Source organism: Manis javanica, chromosome 16 (assembly GCF_040802235.1).
Source record: "Manis javanica isolate MJ-LG chromosome 16, MJ_LKY, whole genome shotgun sequence".
NCBI classification, from domain to species: domain Eukaryota; kingdom Metazoa; phylum Chordata; class Mammalia; order Pholidota; family Manidae; genus Manis; species Manis javanica.
The window spans coordinates 58,718,050-58,739,451 of NC_133171.1; the positions used below are offsets into that span (position 1 = coordinate 58,718,050).

At 55.1% G+C, this 21,402-nt stretch overlaps 1 protein-coding gene and 1 long non-coding RNA gene across 5 annotated transcripts; one reads left to right on the forward strand and one right to left on the reverse strand.

Moving 5' to 3' along the window:
- Positions 1–765: 765 nt before the first annotated feature.
- Positions 766–21,261, forward strand: NOTCH4 (notch receptor 4). Of its 4 annotated transcripts, none has more exons than XM_017654900.3 (30): positions 766–962; positions 1,739–1,820; positions 1,998–2,290; positions 3,812–4,159; positions 4,243–4,365; positions 4,479–4,715; positions 4,835–4,990; positions 5,322–5,516; positions 6,949–7,062; positions 8,128–8,241; positions 8,333–8,455; positions 9,324–9,483; positions 10,071–10,216; positions 10,510–10,680; positions 10,888–11,005; positions 11,226–11,313; positions 11,677–11,830; positions 12,694–12,878; positions 13,514–13,766; positions 14,018–14,130; positions 14,989–15,512; positions 16,093–16,476; positions 16,577–16,752; positions 17,269–17,488; positions 17,668–17,737; positions 17,841–17,979; positions 18,494–18,789; positions 19,012–19,159; positions 19,678–19,775; positions 19,961–21,261. In XM_017654900.3, exons 1-30 carry the CDS (start codon positions 908–910, stop codon positions 20,672–20,674), a joined length of 5,997 nt encoding a protein of 1,998 aa, XP_017510389.3. In that variant the 5' UTR covers positions 766–907; the 3' UTR covers positions 20,675–21,261. The 4 variants fall into 4 exon arrangements, with proteins under 4 accessions (XP_017510389.3, XP_017510391.3, XP_017510392.3 ...); XM_017654902.3 differs by having other exon boundaries at positions 10,528–10,680; XM_017654903.3 differs by lacking the exon at positions 1,739–1,820.
- LOC140846647 (uncharacterized) lies at positions 16,759–20,117 on the reverse strand. The gene is made up of 3 exons (XR_012125981.1): positions 19,931–20,117; positions 17,860–17,940; positions 16,759–17,530 (listed from the first exon to the last, which is right to left on the reverse strand). It is a non-coding gene; the product is annotated as an uncharacterized lncRNA (long non-coding RNA).
- Positions 21,262–21,402: the final 141 nt, after the last annotated feature.

Sequence of the window (21,402 nt, forward strand, 5' to 3'; positions counted from 1 at the left end):
CTTCCAGCCCCCGGTGACTCTCGGTTCTCTGTGCTACTAGAGGAACACAGTGTGTGGTTGACCCCAAAGTTGTCCTGGGTTGACTCAAGAAGGTAGGACAAGTCAGGGCAATGAATTCTTTTATGGTCTTACTTACTCCAATTTTGAATTCAACTGACATCCCTTGCCTCCCAGGCACCTCTGCTGGTAGGGCCAGACTACAAACAGTGTAGATAATGTTCAGTTATTGTTGATGACAATCTTATACACTCCCCTCCAAAGGAAGGCCAAGATTTCCCCCAAAACCAGCCAGCATCTTTCCCATTCCCCAAAAGGAGAAAATGAAGTCCCCAAGAAGGGCCCAGGAAGGGCCAGCAGCGCCCGGGGTTCCCTCTGACAAGGTTAGTTGTTTGAACTTTTGGAAAGTTGAAGATTCTTGGAGAAGCATCTGTGCCAGCCTGGCAAAACAGTGTTCCCCTGTGGAGGGAGAAATAGGTCTCTCATCAGCCCACACCTCTATTTCCAGGTCCTGACCCTCCCAGGATATAGGGCAGCCACCTTGCCATTCAGAAGCCACATGAACAATAGAAAGGCTAGGATTGCCCGCAGGGGACCCACTAGCCCAGTTCTCCCCTCCTATCACCTGCCCTCCAGCCACAGTATCCTACTTCCCCCCACCTCCCCAGGGGTTGTCAGGGACAGAAGGCCCCTCCCTCGTCCCCCTCAGTGTGCCGGCCTCCACTCCTCCCCCCATCACTAGGGTGTCCAGGACATTGTGCGACTCAGGAAACAGCTCAGACTTGAGGCTTGCAGCAGGCCGAGGAGGAAGAAGGGGCCGTGGGAGCAGAGGAGGTGGCTCCTGCCTCACTGAGGGTTCTGAGGGTCCCTGCCCGAGGAGGCAGAGGGGATCTGGGCTTGGGACTCTGGAATGCAGCCCCCTTTCCTGCTGCTGCTACTGTGTCACTCAGCCATCGGGATTAGAGGTGAGGCATGGAGCAGGAGAGGCAGGGGACCCGTCCTCTGTAGGAGGGTGCCGGTGGGCTGGGAGCAGAGGCCAGGCCCAGAGGTCTGAGGCAGCTGGGTGGAGGAGGTTCTCAGTCCCCACATGGGGCCACCCACAAGGAGCGACGACTCTGCTGCGGGAGCTGCGTGGACCTAGGTTTTGGGCCTGGTGCCAGAGGTGGTGACTGCTGGGGGGATGGGAGAAAGGGTGCCCACCCCAAGGGAGGAGTCGGCTAAGAGCGAAGAGACAGGAGGCTTTTGCAATCATATTTAGGAGAAGAAAGAAAGACTGACCACCTGCTGGGGGAAAAGATGAGAGAGGAGCTGGAGATGGAGACATGGGAAGGTCAAGGGCTCACCAAGTCCCTTTCCCGGTCCAGCTGTCCCCAACCCCCACCCTCCGTGGCTCAGTGCTGGGCCCTTCCGGGAGGAAATCCCTTCAATGTCTCAGCCATTCCCCTCCCAGGAGTCCCCTCCGCCAGCCCTCCTGATCCCTGTTGCCTGTTCCAGGGATGGAGCCTGAGGCTGGACTTGGGCAGCCAGAGAATAAACAGGAAAGGGGGTGGGGATTAGTAGCTGAGAGTTCTGGGATCAGGGGACTGGGGCACAACCACCACGTGGAGACCAGGAACAGGGGTACTAGGCCATGGTGGTTTAGAGCACCTGTGTGGGGTGCTGCAGGCAGGTCCCTCTGCCAGGGGAGGAAATGTGGAGCTTAATGCTCCTGCTCGCATCTCATCCTTGTCTGTATCCCCAGAGCTGCAGTGTGGGAGTTTCCCAGAACCCTGTGCCAACGGAGGCACTTGCCTGAACCTATCTCAGGGGCAAGGGACCTGCCAGTGAGTGTGCCCCATGGGATGGGGAGACTGGGGAGGGAGAACAGGGGAGGGGGAGGGGAGGAAGTGGGTAGGATGGAGAAAGGAGGAGGTGAAGGCCATGAAGGCCGAAGAGGGAGGTGAGAGAGAAGGTGAAGAAAAGCGAGTGATGTGAATTTCCCTCTCTTCTCCCCTGCCCAGGTGCGCCCCTGGCTTCCTGGGTGAGACATGCCAGTTTCCTGACCCCTGCCAGGATGCCCAGCTCTGCCAGAATGGAGGCAGCTGTCAAGCTCTGCTGCCTGCCCTCACAGGCTCCCCCAGTGGCCCCTCTCTCATGGTCCTCAGCTTCTTCTGCACCTGCCCCTCTGGCTTCACTGGTGAGAGGTGCCAGGCCCAGCTCAAGGACCCCTGTTCTTCCTTCTGTTCCAAAATGGGCAGCTGCCACATCCAGGCCTCGGGCCGTCCACAGTGCCTCTGCATGCCTGGCTGGATAGGTGAGCACTGATGGAGGGCGGGTGGCAGGGACAGGCCGGAGCAGTGGGCTGGGCAATGCGGTAGGGAAGATAGAACTGGCATCTGAAAGACTGTGAGCCCTTTGAGGACAGAGGCCCTGAGAATCAACAAGCCAATTCTTAGTGGCCCATTTACCCAGGATTGACGTTCACACGCATGGCTATACTGAGCACTAAAATGCTGAAGTACTGCCAAACCAGCTTGTAACAGTTACTGCCATAGCCCCCTTAGTGCACCACCCTGACCCTTTCCCAGCCCCTTCAACCTCCCCACAAGCCAGTAGTTAGAGGGTGAATGCCTGCACACCAGGAGACCTCTGGGACTCTGCCTTCTAAGCATCTGAATGGCCTCTGAGTGGTGGGAGTCCAAAATATCACCTGGAAAGACTGTAGTGGTGGAAGGTGTGATGGGGTGGGAGAGATCAGACCCAGAGGAATAAGTACCCATGCCAGGCGGAGCGATGCAGCCCTGGGGCAAGAGAGTGGGCACATGATGGGCAGTAGGTGCTCCCCTGAGGAAGTGGTGGGGGTGCCTGTTCCCACCAGAATGGAGGGCACTGGTCCAGGCAGCAAAGGCCACATGGGTAAGAAAGTGCTTAGAATGTGGGAGCCTCTGCAGGGTGGACTAGAGGCAAGGCTTCTTGAACTTGGCTAGGCACAGCATGCCCTGGGAAGCTTTAAAAATACTGGTGCCTGCATCCCAGGGACTGATGTGGTGGGCCTGGGGTGGGACCAGGACATGGAGATTTTTTTAAGTGCCTGAGTAAGTGTGAGAATGCAAGAGACCAGCATGTGTGACAAGAAGGATGGTCGGTGGCAACTTGCCAGGCCCTGCACATCAGAGTAGGAACTCGGGGCACCCCCTACTCCGGTTGTATGCCAAAGACTAGACACGTGGTCTTGCATAAGACACTTAAGCTCTCTGGGTCCTCAGATGTCAACTGACATCCACACTTCATAAGACGAGGAGGGGTGATGCTCAGGAAGTGCTTACTTAGCTCAGTGCCCCCATCACACCGTTGCAGCTGCCTTCCCACTGGTGCACATGGCTGGGAAGTGATCATCCAGACCCTCATACCACCTAGAGGTTAGGAAACCTGGATAAGAGGCCAGACAGCTGCCCAAGGGCACACAGCAAGATGCTAAGTCTCCTGCCTGCAGAGGCCAGATGCCTTTCACCACCACACCAAGGTCACCTCTGAAGGCACGTGGTGTCCCAGATTTTCCCAGGCAGGGCCCATTTGCAAGACTCACATCAACAGCCACATGACTTACTTTCAGTTTGGAAAATTTGGTCACTCTAGATATAACCCTCCCAAGGAATGGCAAAACTGAAGCAGGGGGTGACAGAACAGGGCACAGAGTGACGGAACAGGGCACAGAGGGTATGGGAGGAAAGGGAAGGGAATATGAAAATTAGACACAGAGATGACCTCACTGGTTACCTCAGATGAGCTGAAGTGTGTGCACAGCTACCAACAGCCCCTCTGTCCTCTGCCTCAGGTGAGCAGTGCCAGTTTTGGGACTTCTGCTCGGCCAACCCCTGCGCCAATGGAGGGGCATGTCTGGCCACATACCCCCAGATCCAGTGCCGCTGCCCACCTGGCTTCGAGGGACATGCCTGTGAACACGATGTGAACGAGTGTTTCCTGGACCCGGGACCCTGCCCCAAGGGCACCTCCTGCCACAACACCCTGGGGTCCTTCTGGTGTCTCTGCTCCCCTGGGCGGGAGGGCCCACCCTGTGGGCTCCAACCAGGGCCTTGCCCCACCAGGGGCTGTTTTAATGGGGGCACCTGCCAGCTGGTTCCAGGGAGGGACTCCACCTTCCACCTGTGCCTCTGCCCCCCAGGTGCGTCCTCACCGGGGCCTCTTGCAGCCTCTCTCTCTGGGTGGGGTGGTGCCCCTCCCTCAGCTGATCTCGTGACCTGTCAGGTTTCACAGGCCTGGACTGTGAGATGAATCCAGACAACTGTGTCGGCCACCAATGTCAGAATGGGGCCACTTGCCAAGATGAGCTGGACACCTACACCTGCCTCTGCCCAGAGGCCTGGACAGGTGCGTCGTTTATGCCAAGTTAGTGGCAGCAGTGGCCCAGATGGTCAGCCCCTGGCCTTCCCTCCCCATGGGGCTCCCAGCTCCAGCCCTTGTCCCCTTCCCATACCCCACAGGCTGGGATTGCTCTGAAGATGTGGATGAATGTGAGGCCCAGGGTCCCCCTCGCTGCAGAAATGGGGGAACCTGCCAAAACTCGGCTGGTGGCTTCCACTGCGTGTGTGTGAGTGGCTGGGGAGGGACAGGCTGTGAGGAGAACCTGGATGACTGTGTCGCTGCCACCTGTGCCCCAGGAGCCACCTGCATCGACCGTGTGGGCTCCTTCTCCTGCCTCTGCCCACCTGGCCGCACAGGTGTGACACAGAGGGAATGGGGAGGCATGAGGTGGGACGGGGAGCAGGAGGTGAGAAGCACCAGGAGAGTGGCTGGGAGCTTCAGGGGCCTCTGAGCACCTCTTCCCACCACGCCCCAGGCCTCCTGTGTCACATGGAGGACATGTGTCTGAGCCAGCCGTGCCACAGGGAAGCCCAGTGCAGCACCAACCCCCTGACAGGATCCACACTCTGCCTGTGTCAGCCTGGCTACTCAGGGCCCACCTGCCATCAGGACCTGGACGAGTGTCAGATGGGTGAGGTGCCCCCACATCAGATCCTCTCTGAGCCCCTAGACAGTCACTGCACTGAGGAGAGAAGCAGGCAGATTGTTTTTCAAGTTAGAAATATAAAGATCTCTTCTTCCCAAATGTGTCCAGGTTTGGCATTTCTTCCCCCCCACCCAGCACTCTCATCACTGCTCAGCTGTACAGGCCTCACTTTGTCTTTTTCCATCTTAAAGACACAGACCTTTTCCCCGGTTTGGTCTCTTCTGCCATGAACAGGCCACCATGCTTTCTCTACAGTCTGGCCTCCTTGCCTTTCTACCCCTGACCTGGGGGACTTCCGGCTCTTCTCTCCTCCCAGCCCAGCAAGGCCCCAGTCCCTGTGAGCACGGCGGCTCCTGCCTCAACACCCCCGGCTCCTTTGACTGCCTCTGTCCCCCTGGCTACACGGGCTCCCGCTGTGAGGCTGATCATAATGAGTGCCTGTCCCAGCCCTGCCGCCCTGGTAGCACCTGCTTGGACCTGCTCGCCGCCTTCCACTGCCTGTGCCCACCAGGTACCGGATGGATGGGGCCTTGGGTAGAGGAGGCAGAGGACTAATCCTGAACCCACTGGGCATGACCCCTACAGACCATAGACAGCCTCAGGCCAGGTGGCGTCAGTTACCAAACAATGCTTCTCCTCTTCTCCCTGCTGCCTAGATGAAAACTCTGGGAAACCCACAGTCCCTAGGAGAAGGGCTGCCACAGATGGTAGTGAGGTTGTGCACTGCTCAATTCTGGCAATGAGGGGAAAGCATTCATTTCATAGTCATCATAGAGTACACGACTTGACCCACTGTGCACAAAGGCCCATCAAGGGAGAGCAGGACTGCTGTTATTAAACTTCATGCTACAGCCTCTGTTCATGCCAACCCAGAATGCTCCTCCTAATCACAGAGACTCTCACCTGTGAGTAAACCCTTAGAATTCCAAAGGGCCTGTGTGCTTGAATTTGGTACAACAGAAAAGGATTGCTGCAAGGCTGCACTGATGTCCAAGCCAGGTTTAAGGGAGAAAAGTCTCCCCAGGGAAATAGCAACAGAGCCACTATCAGAGAGCTGAATGAAACCACAAACATAGCTTACTTTGTGCCAGGTACTGCCTGAGAATCTTACATGCATTATCTCGTCTTTACAATAACCCTATGAGGTCAGCATTGTTACTATGCCCATTTTATAAATGAAGAAACTGAGGCACAGAGAGGTTAAGAGACTTGTCTAAGGGCACCCAGCTAGAAAGTGGCAGAGCCAGGATTCAAATCCAGGACTTTAATAGTTTTAACCTCTACACTACACAACCTTCCTAAACTGAGCCACATCCAAGGGAAAATGCTGAGAAAACCGTGCAGTGATCCAAGGGACAATGTTGTGGATATCTAGGAACTTCAGAGGCTGGCTCCCCAGGCAAGAAGAGGGAGGCAGCCGAGGTCTGGAGGCTGATCCAGCTTCAGTTCAGGGTGAGGCAGTGGAAACCGGGACAAGCCCAAAGACACGGGACAAACATGCAAGCAACAGCTCTCCAAATGTGCCCCTTGCAGGTCCCTGATGTCCCCGTCCAGGTAGAACAAGAGGATAAAGCACCTCCAAGCAGGGGCCCATTGTCTCATTTGTATCTTAAGGACCAGCAGACTGATCAGCCCTACTGGTGGGCCCCACCTTCTGTGCACAAAGGAATGGCCCCAAAGGCACTTCCTCACAGTGCCCACCACCACCACCACAGGTCCCAGCAGGGGCCCTGCTTCTGAGCTTTCACAGCTGAATGGGGCAGAGCCACACACAGCAGAGCAGCAGGGCCTAGGGGTTCATCTCTCCAACCCACCAGCAGACAGCACCCTGGGAAGTGGCAGGGCTGGTGCTAAAACCTGGGCCTCCTGGTCAGAAGGGGCCAGCAGCCAGGTCAGGACCAGCCTGGCTGAGCCTCACCCCCACTACACCTCTGTGTCGTCAGGCTTAGAAGGACGGCTCTGTGAGGTGGAGATTGATGAATGTGCCTCAGCTCCTTGCCTGAACCAGGCTGACTGCCACGACCTGCTCAATGGCTTCCAGTGTGTCTGCCAGCCAGGTGAGTGCAGCTTCCACTGGGCACCTTCAGCCCTCAGGCATCCAAACCTCCACAGCTGAGGCCCTGCAATAGCAGAAGTCTCTTGAAGCACTCTTTAGCCTGACCAAGGAGGCCCCAATTTCTCCAAATCCTCTGCCCCCCAAACTCTTGTCTACCCCCAAATCTTCCCTTGCTTACCCACCCTCATCTCTGTCCTGCTAAGTCACCCAAGCATCCGTCCTTTCCAGCCCCACTTCAGAGTCCTCTGTCTGCTCACCCTGAGTGTCAGGGGGTTCAGGCTGGTCTTGGCACCGCTTGCCATGGATGCAGAGAAAGCTGCCCCAGGCCTCCCTTCTCCAGCTTCACTGAGCATCCTCTGCTGCCTGTTACGATGACAACTGACGGTTACTGGATATTTACTCCAGGCCAGGCACTTGACTATGTGCTTTCCATGCATTATCTTGTTTAATCCTTTCAATGGTACCATGAGGTAGGTTCCATTATTACTCCCCTTCTACGGAGGAGGAAAGTAGAGCCTAGAGAGGCTGAGTAACCTGCCAAAGTCACACAGCTGGCAGGTGGCTGAGCTTCAGCTCTTCTGCATCAACTTCCCATCATCTCCACCTGCCCTAGATGTCTCCTCTGGAAAGCCCTCCAGGTTCACCTTTCTTGACTGAGGGGAAGGGCCAGCATGTGTTTTTATACTTTTGATACAATGTATTTTCAGCATTAGTACACATATCCATTTACCTTGTTTATATGAAATTATACTGTTATGGCCTGAAACTCACATTGCTGTTTGAGAAGCCCCCCAAATTAGTGCCTTCATTATATAAGACTACATTTAGATAAAACCCTAAATCAAGCCATTTGAAACAAGATTCTCTTCATTGCAATTTGTTAGCAGTGTTACTTCTGTGGAGTAAAGAGAAGGCTCAATATCAGTGTTGACTTAATTTCTTATTTGAATTCATGAAATCGGGTCTGTAAAGCTGTCAGACATTTGTAACAAACCCCCTAATCTAGAGAAAGTTAGATTTAAAAAAAGATGACCTTCAGCATCTCTGGCACTCATTCCCCGCCCAGGATTCTCCGGCTCCCAGTGTGAGGAGGACAGCGACGAGTGTGGAAGCTCTCCCTGTGCCAATGGCGGGCGCTGCCAGGACCAGCCTGGATCCTTCCATTGCGAGTGTCTCCCAGGTGAACTGGAGCTCAGACGCTGGAGGGAGAGTGGCCGGGGGCGGGGTCAAAAGGCCGACTTCCGCCCCCTGACCCTCCAGCTGCGCCACAGGCTTTGAAGGCCCGCGCTGCCAGGCAGAGGTGGACGAGTGCCTGAGAGGCCCGTGCCCTGTGGGAGCCAGCTGCCTTGACCTCCCAGGAGCCTTCTTTTGCCTCTGCCCAGCAGGCTTCACAGGTCAGCAGGGGAGGTGCTGGAAAGGACTGGCGGGGTATTTGAGTCCATCTGGGGGGAAGCAGCGGTCACTGTTGGGCGCTGGAGGGTTGGGATGTGAGAATAGAATGAGAATGGAACGCCTCAAAGTTATTCAGTGCAGAACGTGCCCAACCACAGGGTTGAGGGCCAGTGTCACCATAGGGCCCACACTGGGACCATTGTGAATGGTGTGATTCGGGTCAGGAGCAGAAGACAGGGTTCAAAGGGCAGCCATTCACTTGCTTGCTTACTTAGCAAGCATTTATTAAGTGCCTACTATGGCAAACACAGATGCAAAATTGAATAAGAGAGTTGCTATTCTCAAGTGGCTTTAAATCTAGTGCAGAGACCAACAAGTCTCTTATTGCTTATGGCGCAGAGAGAACCTCCGAGAAAGGGATGCACAGGACCCTATAGGAGCTCAAAGGACCGACCAACGAGACAACAGATGAGAAGGCTTCATGGAGAAGCCGATGGCTGAGCTGAGTCTTAAAGAATGAGTAGGAGTTTGTAAAAATAGAAAGCTAGACAGTGCGTATTAGCTGCTGATAACTGCCTGTTCAAAGGTGCAGAGGGAAGAAAAGCATGTCCCACGTAAAGAATGGCAGGCAGGATATCCAGAGCTTAGCGTACAAAGCGACAAAGATGAGAAACACAGTAGTTATAAGAAAATCACATCATGCAGGCCCCCAGGTATCATTCCAAGGCAGTTGGACAGTGTCCTGAGGCATTAGGGAGCCAGTGAAGGACAGCGCTCCTGGGAGTGCCATGTCATGCACAAGCAGTGGCCATGGCCCATCAAGGACTTGGAGGAACTCTGTTTTCTCTCTGACCCATCTCCCCACCCCAGGTAATCTCTGTGAGGTCCCCTTGTGTGCCCCTAACCTGTGCCAGCTCAAGCAGAAGTGCCAGTACGAGGAGGACAAGGCCCACTGTCTCTGCCCCGATGGAAGTCCTGGCTGTGCTCCCCCTGAGGACAGCTGTGCCTGCCACCATGGGCACTGCCAGAGGTAACGTCCTCCAGGCCCTGCCTCACTGCACTCTCCTCCCAGTCCTCCGAGGACAGCCACTGAGGCGGGAGGCTGTGGGAAATGAGCAACAGGGAACAGCAAGGAGGTGGCAGAGTTCTGAGGTCACAGCCGCTGGGAGTGCTCGACTGGTGGGTGCTATGCAGCGAAGGGAGTGTTCAAAAGTAACGGGAGGACTCGGGGGTCAGAGCAAAAGGAATCGCACTAAATCCTAGGGCCAATTCTTATTTGTTAGACAAACACTTGCTAAGCATCTTCTATGTGCGGATAGTTTTCTGTGCCCTGGGGAACTGCATGGAACAAAAGAGACAGTGTCTGCTCACATGGAGCTTTCATTCTAATGAGGGAAGACAGACAATACACAGTTAGAGAAGGAATATATGTATATCTACTTGGACAAAAGGAGCAGGGGCTGGGAGGATAAAAGGGGGACAATGCTGAGAGCAAAGGCACTGAAGACAAGGGCCAGAGACTCAGGGCCAGAGGAAGAGGTCATAGGATTCTGACCAGCAGGGAAGGGAGAAGAGAAAAACGCTAGAGGAACATCCTCCCCTTTTCTTTATGACTAGATCATCATGTGTGTGTGACATGGGTTGGACAGGACTGGAGTGTGAGGCTGAGCTGGGGGGCTGCATCTCCATGCCCTGTGCCCATGGGGGGACCTGCCAACCCCAGCCCTCTGGCTTCAACTGCACCTGCCCCACAGGCTACACAGGTGAGGCCCTCCCCCAGACCACATATACCCTGGGCTGACCACCCTCTACTTCAGGGGCAAGGCCAGTGGAGACCGGTGCCCCAGGGCTCTGGGTCTCAGCCACCACCAAGGAGAACCGGCATGGGCTGCAGGGGACACAGACATTGTGCTTCTTACACAGGTGGTGAGAAAAGAGATTGGTTGGGAGAGAACCTCTTTCAGGGATGCAGATGAGGAAAGGAAGGGAAGGGATAGGGAAGGGACAGGGAAGAGGAGGGAGAGGAGAGAGAAGAAAGGAGGATTCCCCTTCTCAGACAGCATTCGCCTCCCAGGGCCCAGTTGCAATGAGGAGGTGACAGCTTGTCACTCAGGGCCCTGTCTCAATGGCGGCTCCTGCAGCCCCAGCCCTGGAGGCTATGCCTGCACCTGCCCCCCGAGCCACACTGGGCCCCGCTGCCAGACCAGCACTGACCACTGTGCCTCTGGTGAGTGGCCACCATGTCCTAGGGCTGGGCACAGCAGGATGGAGATGCTGTTGAGGGGGTGTTTGTGCATGCTGCAAAGAGTTCAGTGGATGCAGTGAGCTGTTGTTTTGACTGGGGGGCAAGGGGGTTTTTCCTGCATGCAGTGTGACTGAGGTCGAGGCAGGTTATAGGCAAAGAACCCAACCCCTCACAGCCTCCTCTTTCCAGCCCCATGCCTCAATGGGGGTACCTGTGTGAACAGGCCTGGCACCTCCTCCTGCCTCTGTGCCATGGGCTTCCAGGGCCCACGCTGTGAGGGGAAGGTCCATCCCAGCTGTGCAGACAGGTGAGCAGGGCACAGAGGCCCCCAGAGGAAGGGAGGGAGTTCTCAGCCTGCCCCCCTTCCTCTCTGCCTTCTCTGGGGCTCCCACCCCACATCTGTCCTTTTGCTCTCCCTTCCTTCCTGGTTCCCCTGCTCCCCAGTGGCTGCCTCCCCAGCACATCACTCCCTCCCACTGGGTTCCCTGGGCCTTCCTCCTCCTATGCCCTGTCTCTGTCTTGTCCAGCCCCTGTAGGAACAGAGCAACCTGCCAAGATGGCCCTCAGGGTCCCCACTGCCTCTGCCCCCCTGGCTACACAGGAGGCAGCTGTCAGGTGAGGGGCACTGAGCCAGGCACGCTGAGGAGGGAGGTGTTTGAGGGCTCCAGCAAGAGGGTCTTGGATACTGACAGGTGGGCTTAGGAAGCTTGGGAGAGGTATAGCAGGAAAGGGGGCTTGCAAACCTAAGAGCTGAGGTCTAGCTTGAGGTTAGTATGGAGTTGAAGGACTGAAATGATTTCTGATCCCAGGGACTATCCTGGGATGTGGGTACCACGGGAAACCGGGGAGGGTCACCTGGCCCCAGGCCATTCAGGAGAGGCTTTTAGAGGTAGGGATTTTGAGGAACTGGCAGAAGACCATCTGTGGGCCTGGGAACCTAATGTTCTGTCCTGCCTCATGCTCCCTCCCAACGCTCAGGCTCTGCTAGACTTATGTGCTCAGAAGCCCTGTCCGCACAATTCCCACTGCCTCCAGACTGGGCCCTCCTTCCAGTGCCTGTGCCTCCCAGGATGGACTGGGCCTCTCTGCAACCTTCCTCTGTCCTCCTGCCAGACGGCAGCTCTGAGCCAAGGTACCAACCCAAGGACAGACTGGGGGACAGATGAAGAGAAAAAGAGGTGTTCTCCTCTACCCCATCCCTAAAGGCATCCACACACAACATTTGGCCAAAACAGCCAACTGAGAGTTGAAGCCACCGAGACCAACCACAGTCACTGATTCTGAGCTCAACACCCAGGACAGCCCAACGCAGTTCAGCTCCTATTACCAGTCATCATAAATCAAACAACGCCAAGCAGCGCAGACAACAGCACTCTAGCCAAGGACAGCCACCAGGGACATAGCTCAGTGTGAAGCAGCTCAACTCTGTAACTGTCATCATAAGCCAATTAGAATGGCCACATTTAGCCCAACTACACTCACCACATTTTGCCATGTCCCACTCACCATGATGTCAGGTCAACACCCTTATGAAAGAATCCTCCCTTTATCCAAATGAGGTTTGGTGTTTAATATGGGAAGAGCTCAGGAAGAGAGATTGTTACAGGGTTAGGGGATCGTTGATGGGGATCACAGTGAGAGAACATCAGTGTGCAAACTCAGGGGACAGACTTAGGCCATTAACGAAGCCACGTGCCCCCACCTGAAGTTTCTCTTGAGGTCTTGCTTGCTTGAGATTTGTTTTAAGCCAAGAATACAGTTGCTTATGATGTTGTAATAAGCTTCAGAAGTATCCTCTCCCTTCCAGCAGAACAGGCAGGAGGGAGGGACTTGATGTTTTAACTTTTTCAGCATCAGGAGTTACTGACTCCTCAGACTCTGAGGGGCTGCCACCCCCACCCACTCCCAGAGATGTTAGTGCCTCAGTAGCCTCTCTGCTCAGTGTCTGGGGCCCCTGACTTAGCTTTATCTACCCCTGTTTGTCTCTCCCCTCAGCCATGGAAGTCTCTTCCCTGTGCCAGAATGGAGGCCTCTGCATCGATAGCGGCCCCTCCTATTTCTGCCACTGCCCCCCTGGATTCCAAGGCAATATATGCCAGGACAGGGTGAATCCATGTGAGTTCAAGCCCTGCCAGCATGGAGGTACCTGCACAGTCCAGTCTAATGGGTATTTCTGCCAGGTGAGTGGGTCTAGAGGAGATCAGGGAAGGGAGACAAGGGTGGGAAACAGGAGTCGTGGTAGGTGGGGAGGGGGCAGTGATGTATCCATTTCCCTTTCCTTTACCCTAAACCACCAAACAACCATTGAGTCATAACATTTTACCTCCTAATCTCAAATCTGTCCTTTCCCTTTCCCCTTCACCCCACTGCCTTAGGCCTTTGTTGCATTCCACCTGGACACCTGCATCAGCCTCTTAACTACCCCCTGCCTCCACACTTTCCTCCTCTAGGTTTAGCCTTTACTCCACCCTCAGGGTGCTCCGTTGCAAACGTTAAGCTGACCTGTCTTAAAACCCCTGCTTAAAACCCTTCAGTGGCTGCCCACCTCTGTTACTAAAAACAGCTATGTTTAGTGGCAACATGTCCTAGAGATTGTTTGGAACTGGGGAGGGATTAAGCTGCGAGGTATTGAACCCTTGTGTTTCGTGTGGAGTGAGATAGAAGGCTTAAGCTACATGTGGCCAAGATGAATGGTGAGTTGAGTGATGGTGTGAGGTGGAAGGTGGAGGGCTGGGAAGACACTCTCAAGCTAGATCCCTTGGAGTGCTGGGATGGGCTATTTACTGGCTCCCTGTCTGACCCTCTTTGCCTGCAGTGTGTCCCAGGCTACAGTGGACAGAACTGCTCAAAGGAATCTGATGCTTGTCAATCCCAGCCCTGTCACAACCATGGGACCTGTACCCCCAAACCTGGAGGCTTCTACTGCACTTGCCCACCAGGTTTTGTGGGGCTGCGCTGTGAGGGGGATGTGGATGAGTGTCTGGACCAGCCCTGCCACCCTTCAGGCACAGCAGCCTGCCACTCTCTGGCCAATGCCTTCTACTGCCAGTGTCTACCTGGACACACAGGTGAGGCCTGGGATGTGGGCCACAGGCATCTCTGGGGCACAGCTGAGCTGACCATGGAAACCCAGACAATCTCCACCCATGAGGCAGCCTTGTCATCTTGTCCATCGCCCTGCCTCCATGCCCACGTCAAAGAATATATGCCCCAGCATCCCTTTGCTGCACAGCTAGTGCTAGGACAACTCCCAGGAACGAACTGGTGAGGAGGCAGTGACTGAAGCAGTGGGTGACATCTAACGCCACCCCTACCACAGGCCAGTGGTGTGAAGTGGAGATAAACCCCTGCCAGAGTCAGCCCTGCTCCCATGGAGGGTCTTGTGAGGCCATAGCAGGACCACCTCCAGGTTTCACCTGCCACTGCCCCCAGGTGAGTGATCGCAAAGCTGACTTTTCTGCTGCCCTCAGCGTGAAAATGCCTAAATTAGGAGGCAGCCAGAGGCATATTACAGTGGGAATTATTGGAGAAAGCCATCCCTGTTCACAGTGGTGAGTGGCTCTCAGAAGCAGTCAGCAGCGGGGTTGGGAGGCAGGATCAGGTTGGTACTATGAATGGAATTTTCAGAAGTCAAAGGCATTGCCTAAGAGAAGGTAGCCGAGGTCAAGCGGGGTAAACTTGGATAAGTTCTTTTAACTGTGTCGGGCGGCAGGTGTGGGGTGAGGGAAAGGGTGAGTGCTTATCGATCTCAGATCTCAGATACATGAAACTGGGTTAATTGTAAGCTTTAGCTCATAGCACACTAACATCATAGGTCTGTGCATGGTGGTTTTTTATTTTAATTTCTTATAATGTAACACCCATGAACCTGACCCAAGAATTACATTACTAATAATTTACAAGTACTTATGTCCTCCTCTGTCCTGTTACTCTCCAGAGGAAAAAAGAGTATATAATCCTATCTGCAAGGATTACAGTCATATTAGTTCAACTGATACTGCTCTTTAACTGTTTAGCCTTCTAAGACTAGGATCATGATACTACAATTCATCCAGGTTGTTGAACAAAATTGCTGTTTGTCCATTTTCACCATGTAATATGACATTGTGTGAAAAACCACAGGACGTGGTTTCAACATCTGTAAAATGATGGATTTGATGTTCTCTGAGGCCCCTTCTAGATATGAAAAATCTAGGACCCTCTGGTTTATATTAGCCTAGAAGTTTGCTTGAGAGGAAGTGGGAAGAATAATACAAGGTCCTTCCCTGACATCTCTCCTCCTCTCCACAGGGTTTTGAAGGCTCCACTTGCAGCCAAAGAGCCCCTTCCTGTGGCGTCTATTACTGCCACCATGGTGGCCTGTGTCTGCCTGCTTCCAAGCCTGGCTTCCCACCCCGCTGTGCCTGCCTCAATGGCTATGGGGGCCCTGACTGCCTGACCCCACCTGCTCCACAAGGCTGTGGCCCTCCTTCTCCATGCCTACACAATGGCAGTTGCTCAGAGACTCCCGGGTTGGGTGGCCCAGGCTTTCGATGCTCCTGCCCTCCCAGCTCTCCAGGGCCCCGGTGTCAGAGGCCAGGAGCAAAGGGATGTGAAGGCAGAGGTGGAGATGGGGCCTGCGACGCTGGCTGCAGTGGCCCAGGAGGAAATTGGGATGGGGGGGACTGCTCTCTGGGGGTCCCAGACCCCTGGAAGGGCTGCCCCTCCCACTCCCGGTGCTGGCTTCTCTTCCGGGATGGGCAGTGCCACCCGCAGTGTGACTCTGAAGAGTGTTTGTTTGATGGCTACGACTGTGCCATTCCTCCAGCCTGCACGTGAGCCTGATACCCTGACTTGGGGGTGGGAGGCAGGGTGAAGGCTGGAGGAAGGGTATACAGATGCCTCTGAGTGACAGTGTGACCACAGCCTCACACCCCAGGGAGTTTCCACCTAATAACTTTTGCTAAGTAAAGGTAAAAGATGCTAGACTCCAACCCAGAGGGACAGAGCAGTTTCAGTATTTAAAGTGAAGGCCAAGAAAGAGAGACTGCCTCTGTCTGGGCTCCTCTCCCACAGTTGTGCAACCTCTGGCCTCAAGCCTTTCTAAGCCCTGGTCATGGAGTATCTCCCATAACAACCAGTGCCCCTCAGGGAAAAAGGCCTTGGACTCACCTTCAAGGAGACAGGAGAGTTTGGGAGGGCAGGGAGAGAGATGGTCTTAGGATACAAGGGTGTCAGTAGATATCAAGAGTGTCTGGACTGCCTACCACCCAGGGCCTGCTAAGCCCAATGCTCTGGAGCTGCCCCCACTTAACAGCCAATGTCCCAGAGACTGTGGAGTATCAGGAATCCTCCCTGGGAAGAAGGGAGTCAGATGTCTTTGGGGGTCCTGAGTCCCTCTTTCCTACCCCACAGTCCAGCCTACGACCAGTTCTGCCGTGATCACTTCCACAATGGGCACTGTGAGAAAGGCTGCAACACTGCAGAATGCGGCTGGGATGGGGGTGACTGCAGGCTCGAAGATGGGGATTCAGAGTGGGGGCCCTCCCTGGCCCTGCTGGTGGTGTTGAGCCCCCCAGCCCTGGACCAGCAGCTGCTTGCCCTGGCCCGGGTGTTATCCCTGACCCTGAGGGTGGGGCTCTGGGTGAGGAAGGATAATGATGGCAGGGACATGGTGTACCCCTATCCTGGGGCCCAGGCTGAAGAGGAACTAGGAGGAACTCCAGACTACTCTTATCAGGAGAGAGCAACCCCTCAACCACAGCCTGTGGGCAAGGAGACAGACTCCCTCAGCACTGGGTAAGGAAGCTGGACAGGAGGGCTAGCCAGACGCTAATTTTTTAACAGAGGGAAGGGAGCCAGGAACTAACACAGGGGTCTCTGAGGTGCCTCCCCACAGGTTCGTTGTGGTGATGGGTGTGGATTTGTCCCACTGTGTCCCTGACCACCCTGCAACCCGCTGTCCCTGGGACCCTGGGCTCCTGCTCCGCTTCCTTGCTGCAATGGCCGCAGTAGGGGCCTTGGAGCCCCTATTGCCGGGACCCCTGTTGGCTGCCCACCCTCGTGCAGGCATGGGTAGGTGACCCCATCATTTCCCCTGATTTTGCTCCCAGATCAGCTTTCATGCCAGCAACCAGCAATAGAGTCAAATGAAACTGGATCACTGGGGCTCCAAAGAGACTTACCCTTGTTAACCTCTTTTTCTGACCGGATATCCTCATGGCACATTTGCTCTGCAATCTCCTTATTTCCCTAAGCACTTTATCCTCACCTCAATCACAGACTTCCCACAAACCTTGGGTTGGGTCTATCCTCACTTCTAGACCAAGAATGTCCAAGCATCCCTGTATCTAACAGCTCATAGTGCATGAAAGAATAACAACTCTTATATATAGCATTACTGTGCACCAGGCCTTGATCTAAGTGCTTTCCAGTATTAACTGGTTTAGTGCTCTCAGCAAACCCATGAGGCAGGTTCTATTATTATTCCCACTTTACAGATGAGGGAACTGAGGCAAAAAGACATGACTGCACTTGCCCAAAGGTCTCACCAGGAACGGTCTCTCTGTGTGACTATGTCTCTCCCTCCAGCACCCCCCACCAACCAGTTTCCTTGGCCTGTGCTGTGGTCGCCAGTGGCCGGGGTGCTTCTCCTGGCCCTTGGGGCTCTTCTCGTCCTCCAGCTCATCCGGCGCCGCCGCAGAGAGCATGGGGCTCTCTGGCTGCCGCCTGGGTTCACTCGAAAGCCTCGGACTCAGCCAGCTCCCCGCAGACGCCGGCCCCCCCTGGGCGAGGACAGCATAGGCCTCAAGTGAGAGTGAGAAGGAACCAGGTTCAGGCAGGGGACCCTTTCCTGTGGAGAGATTTATGATCAGAAGCAAGAAGAGATGCTATAGCAGAAGTTGCGGCACAGGAAGGGGAGGGGGAAAGGAAGGCTGTGTAAATCTTGGGGTCCCTGAAGGTCCTCTATTCACACCCACCCACTTTCAGGGCACTGAAACCAGAGGCAGAAGTTGAGGATGGAGTTGTGATGTGCCCTGGCCCCGAGGAAGGAGAGGAGGTGGGCCAGCTGAAAGCCCTGGGGCAGGAATGGCCCCGAGGTGATGGAGGGGTTGAAGGGACAAGTAAAGCTTCCTTCACTGATCCTTGTTCTGATCCCCAAGCCTGAAGAAATGTCCTCACCCTCCAAGTGTCAGCTCTGGCCTCTGAGCGGTGACTGTCAGGAGCTCCCCCAGGCAGCCATGCTGACTCCTCCCCAGGAATCTGAAATAGATGTCCCTGATGTGGACACCCGTGGACCTGGTACGTGAGCCAACTCAGACCCAGAAAATGAAAACTCCCTTTGACCCCTTTAGAATAGAAAGTCTTTTGATATTAAAACTGGAAAACCTGACATCAGAGTTAGTGCCTTAAAACAGTGATTCTCGAAGTATGATCTTAGAAGAATCAGCATCACCAGGGAAACTTAGAAATACAAATTCTTGGTTCCACTCCAGAGCGACTGATTCAGAAATTCAAAATACTGGGGAATCTGTTTTAAGAAACCCTCTAGGTGAGTCTGATGCAGATTCAAGTTTGACAGCCACTGCCCTAAAATGTTGGAGAATTAAGGGCTGCAGGCTCCTTTTAAAGATGAAAATAAAACCCAGAAAATGTAGAAAAATCACTTGACTAAAGCCATACAAAATCAAAAACCAGAGCTGGTGTTCCTGACACCACAAACTGAGATTCTCTCTGAGCCTCCCTGCTCTCCCCCTCCCCCAGTTAAGTCCTTTTGATTGACTTGTCTCCCATTCCTCATGTCTCCCACCCACAGATGGGGTGACTCCTCTGATGTCAGCAGTCTGCTGTGGGGGAGTGGAGTCCAGGACCTTCCAGGGGGCATGGCTGGGAAGCCCTGAGCCCTGGGAACCTCTGTTGGGTGGAGGGGCCTGTCCCCAGGCTCACACTGTGGGCACTGGGGAGACCCCCCTACACCTGGCTGCCCGATTCTCCCAGCCAACTGCTGCCCGCCGCCTCCTTGAGGCTGGAGCCAACCCTAACCAGCCAGACCGAGCAGGGCGCACCCCCCTTCATACTGCTGTGGCTGCTGATGCTCAGGAGGTCTGCCAGGTGAGTACACACTGGGGTTGATAAAGGCAATGGGACAAACTTGCAAGTAACGCTGGGTAGACATCCCCTAGGGTTTGGCAAAGAGGAAGGTGATGTGAGATTGGGGACCTTTAAAAGGGAAACAACAGATGGGTGAATGTGGATTGGGAGGTGGCTGTGTGAAGGACCTAAGCTAGGAGTCCAAGACATACCAGGGGTCACTGGCCCTCTCTGGTCCCCCAGCTCCTACTCCACAGCAGACAGACTGCAGTGGATGCGAGGACAGAGGATGGGTCTACAGCCCTGATGCTGGCTGCCAGGCTAGCAGTGGAGGATCTGGTTGAAGAACTGATTGCAGCCCAAGCAGATGTGGGAGCCAGAGATAAATGGGGTATGGATCTAGGGAGGTTGAAATTGTGCTACAAAGAAATTGAGTAGATGGGGTGTTAAGATAAAATACAAAAAAAGGAAGCAAGCAGCAGGGGCCTTGGAGGCTGGGGGAGTCCATCCCACCCTGCTGTCGAGGTTGGGTAAACCTGCCGTTTAGTGGCAGCACAGAGCACGTGAGTGTTCGCGCATCATCCTCAGCCACATCCACACACAGCCCTAGTTCCACTGCAAACTAGGATGCAGGAGTGTCTGTGAGAAGGGGGAGGAGTCTCGTCCGGGGAGGTGGTCTCCCGGTCCCACCGACCCCAGAACAATGCCCCATTGTCCCCTCTGCACGCCGGTGACGTCACCAGAGGCAAAGCTTTCTGCCGGCTGGCGGTCACCCAGACAACGCTTCCGCTTCTGAGGGACCTGGCCGGCCCAAGCAGTCCTTTCCCCAAGACCAGAATCCGTGGGAAACAGGAACCCGGGCATCGGGCCCCCAGCCTCAGGGTAACAACTTCTCACGTCGTCCACTAGGAAAAACCGCGCTGCACTGGGCCGCCGCTGTGAACAACGCCCGGGCCGCCCGCTCCCTCCTCCAGGCCGGAGCCGATAAAGACGCCCAGGACAGCAGGGTTAGGCCGGGTAGCAGGATCGCCATCAGAAAAAAAAAAAGTGGGAGCGGGAGACGTGGAAAGCGCGGGAACACACAAAGCCCATAGGGGCGGGGCCCGCAGCCCAGCAGGCGGAGTTAGAGAGAGCCAGTCCTATGTGCGTGGCCTTCTCTGACCTCGTCCCTTGACTGTTTCCTCCGGCGCAGGAGCAGACCCCACTGTTCCTGGCGGCCCGAGAGGGGGCGGTGGAGGTGGCCCAGCTGCTGCTGAGTCTGGGGGCTGCCAGAGGACTGCGGGACCAGGCTGGGCTAGCGCCCGGGGATATCGCCCGCCAGCGCAACCACTGGGATCTGCTGACGCTGCTGGAAGGAGCGGAGCCACCGGAGGCGCATCACAAAGCCACGCCGGGCCGTGGAGCGGAGGCCTTCCCGCGCGCGCGGACCGCGTCGGGCAGCGCTCCCCAACGCGGTGGCGGGGCTCTGCAGCGCTACCGTACGCTGTCAGCCGGAGCAGGCCCGCGTGGGAGCAGAGCATGTCTGCAAGCGCGGACTTTGTCCGTAGACTTGGCCGCGCATGGGGGCGGAGCGTACTCGCATTGCCGGAACCTATCGAAAGGAGGGGCAGGAGGAGGCCCGCCCTCCCGTGGTCATCGGTGTTCTGCAGGCATGCGCGGTGCTCGGCCCAACCCTGCGTTAGTGCGAGGAAGATACGGGGTCGCGGCCGGAAGCGGGGGTGTGGCTTCAGCTGACGATTGGCCCTGCGATTGGGTGGCCCAGGGAGCCTGCGATCCTACCTCCAATACTCCGATCCCGCCTCCTTGCCTTACTCCCTCCCCGGAGAGAGGATCCCCTCAAGTTGCCTGGGCTCCCCCAGTCCACCAACTATTACCTTTAAATGCGGGAGGCGAGGGTCAAAAATAGAAGGCTACGTGGCAGGGAGGGATTCTAAAAGAGTACAGGCAGGCAGTCTGGACGGCCTCCATTTTTTAAATCCTGGAGTCCCGTTGGTGGGGGTCACGTGTCCCTCCCAAAATGAGTGTGTACCCACTCAGAATCGTCATCTTCCACGTGGAGAAGCTGTAACACTGGAAAGCGGGTTTAGGGTGCTGGGATGAAGCGAGCCCAGCCCTCAGAAAGTAAGAGTGAGGGACTACAGGAGGGTGGTCTACGGTGAGGGAACTAACTGAACTGGAATCAAGAACTGCAGACATACAGGATGTTATAAGATGTTCTTTCCTGTATATGGTTTCTAAAGGAAGCGTGTACTACCCGTCACCCCCAGTACCCACAAACGACTAACAAGTATTTATTGAGCACCTACTGTGTGCCAGGCACTGTGTAGGTGCTGAAGGGGTTGGGGGGTGCCAAGGGCCACTCCAGCTGATGATTCCTTGCATTCCCCCACCCCAAACAAACCACGGCAAGGATGAAGCACCCGTTTTCTAGCTACCATTCTATTTAAGAGCTCCAAATCTGTCACCCTCTAATAAAGTTGATTTGCAGTGTTACTTTTCTTTGGAGGGGTTGGGAGTGGAATGAAAAAAGGGAATGACTGCATGGCGTATTCAGAATTTTGTGCCTAGATTTAACATTTGGACGGAGGCTCGGTGTAGTTTGAGAACAAAAATAAGTATTTTGGGGGGTCCTGT

Bases quoted from the DNA above. Each gene is read 5' to 3' on its own strand.
- NOTCH4 (XM_017654900.3), top strand. From the start codon at position 908: ATGCAGCCCCCTTTCCTGCTGCTGCTACTGTGTCACTCAGCCATCGGG. The intron at 4,716-4,834 runs GTGTGACACAGA...ACCACGCCCCAG, and splicing joins CTGCCCACCTGGCCGCACAG to GCCTCCTGTGTCACATGGAG. The intron at 12,879-13,513 runs GTGAGTGGGTCT...CTTTGCCTGCAG, and splicing joins CTAATGGGTATTTCTGCCAG to TGTGTCCCAGGCTACAGTGG.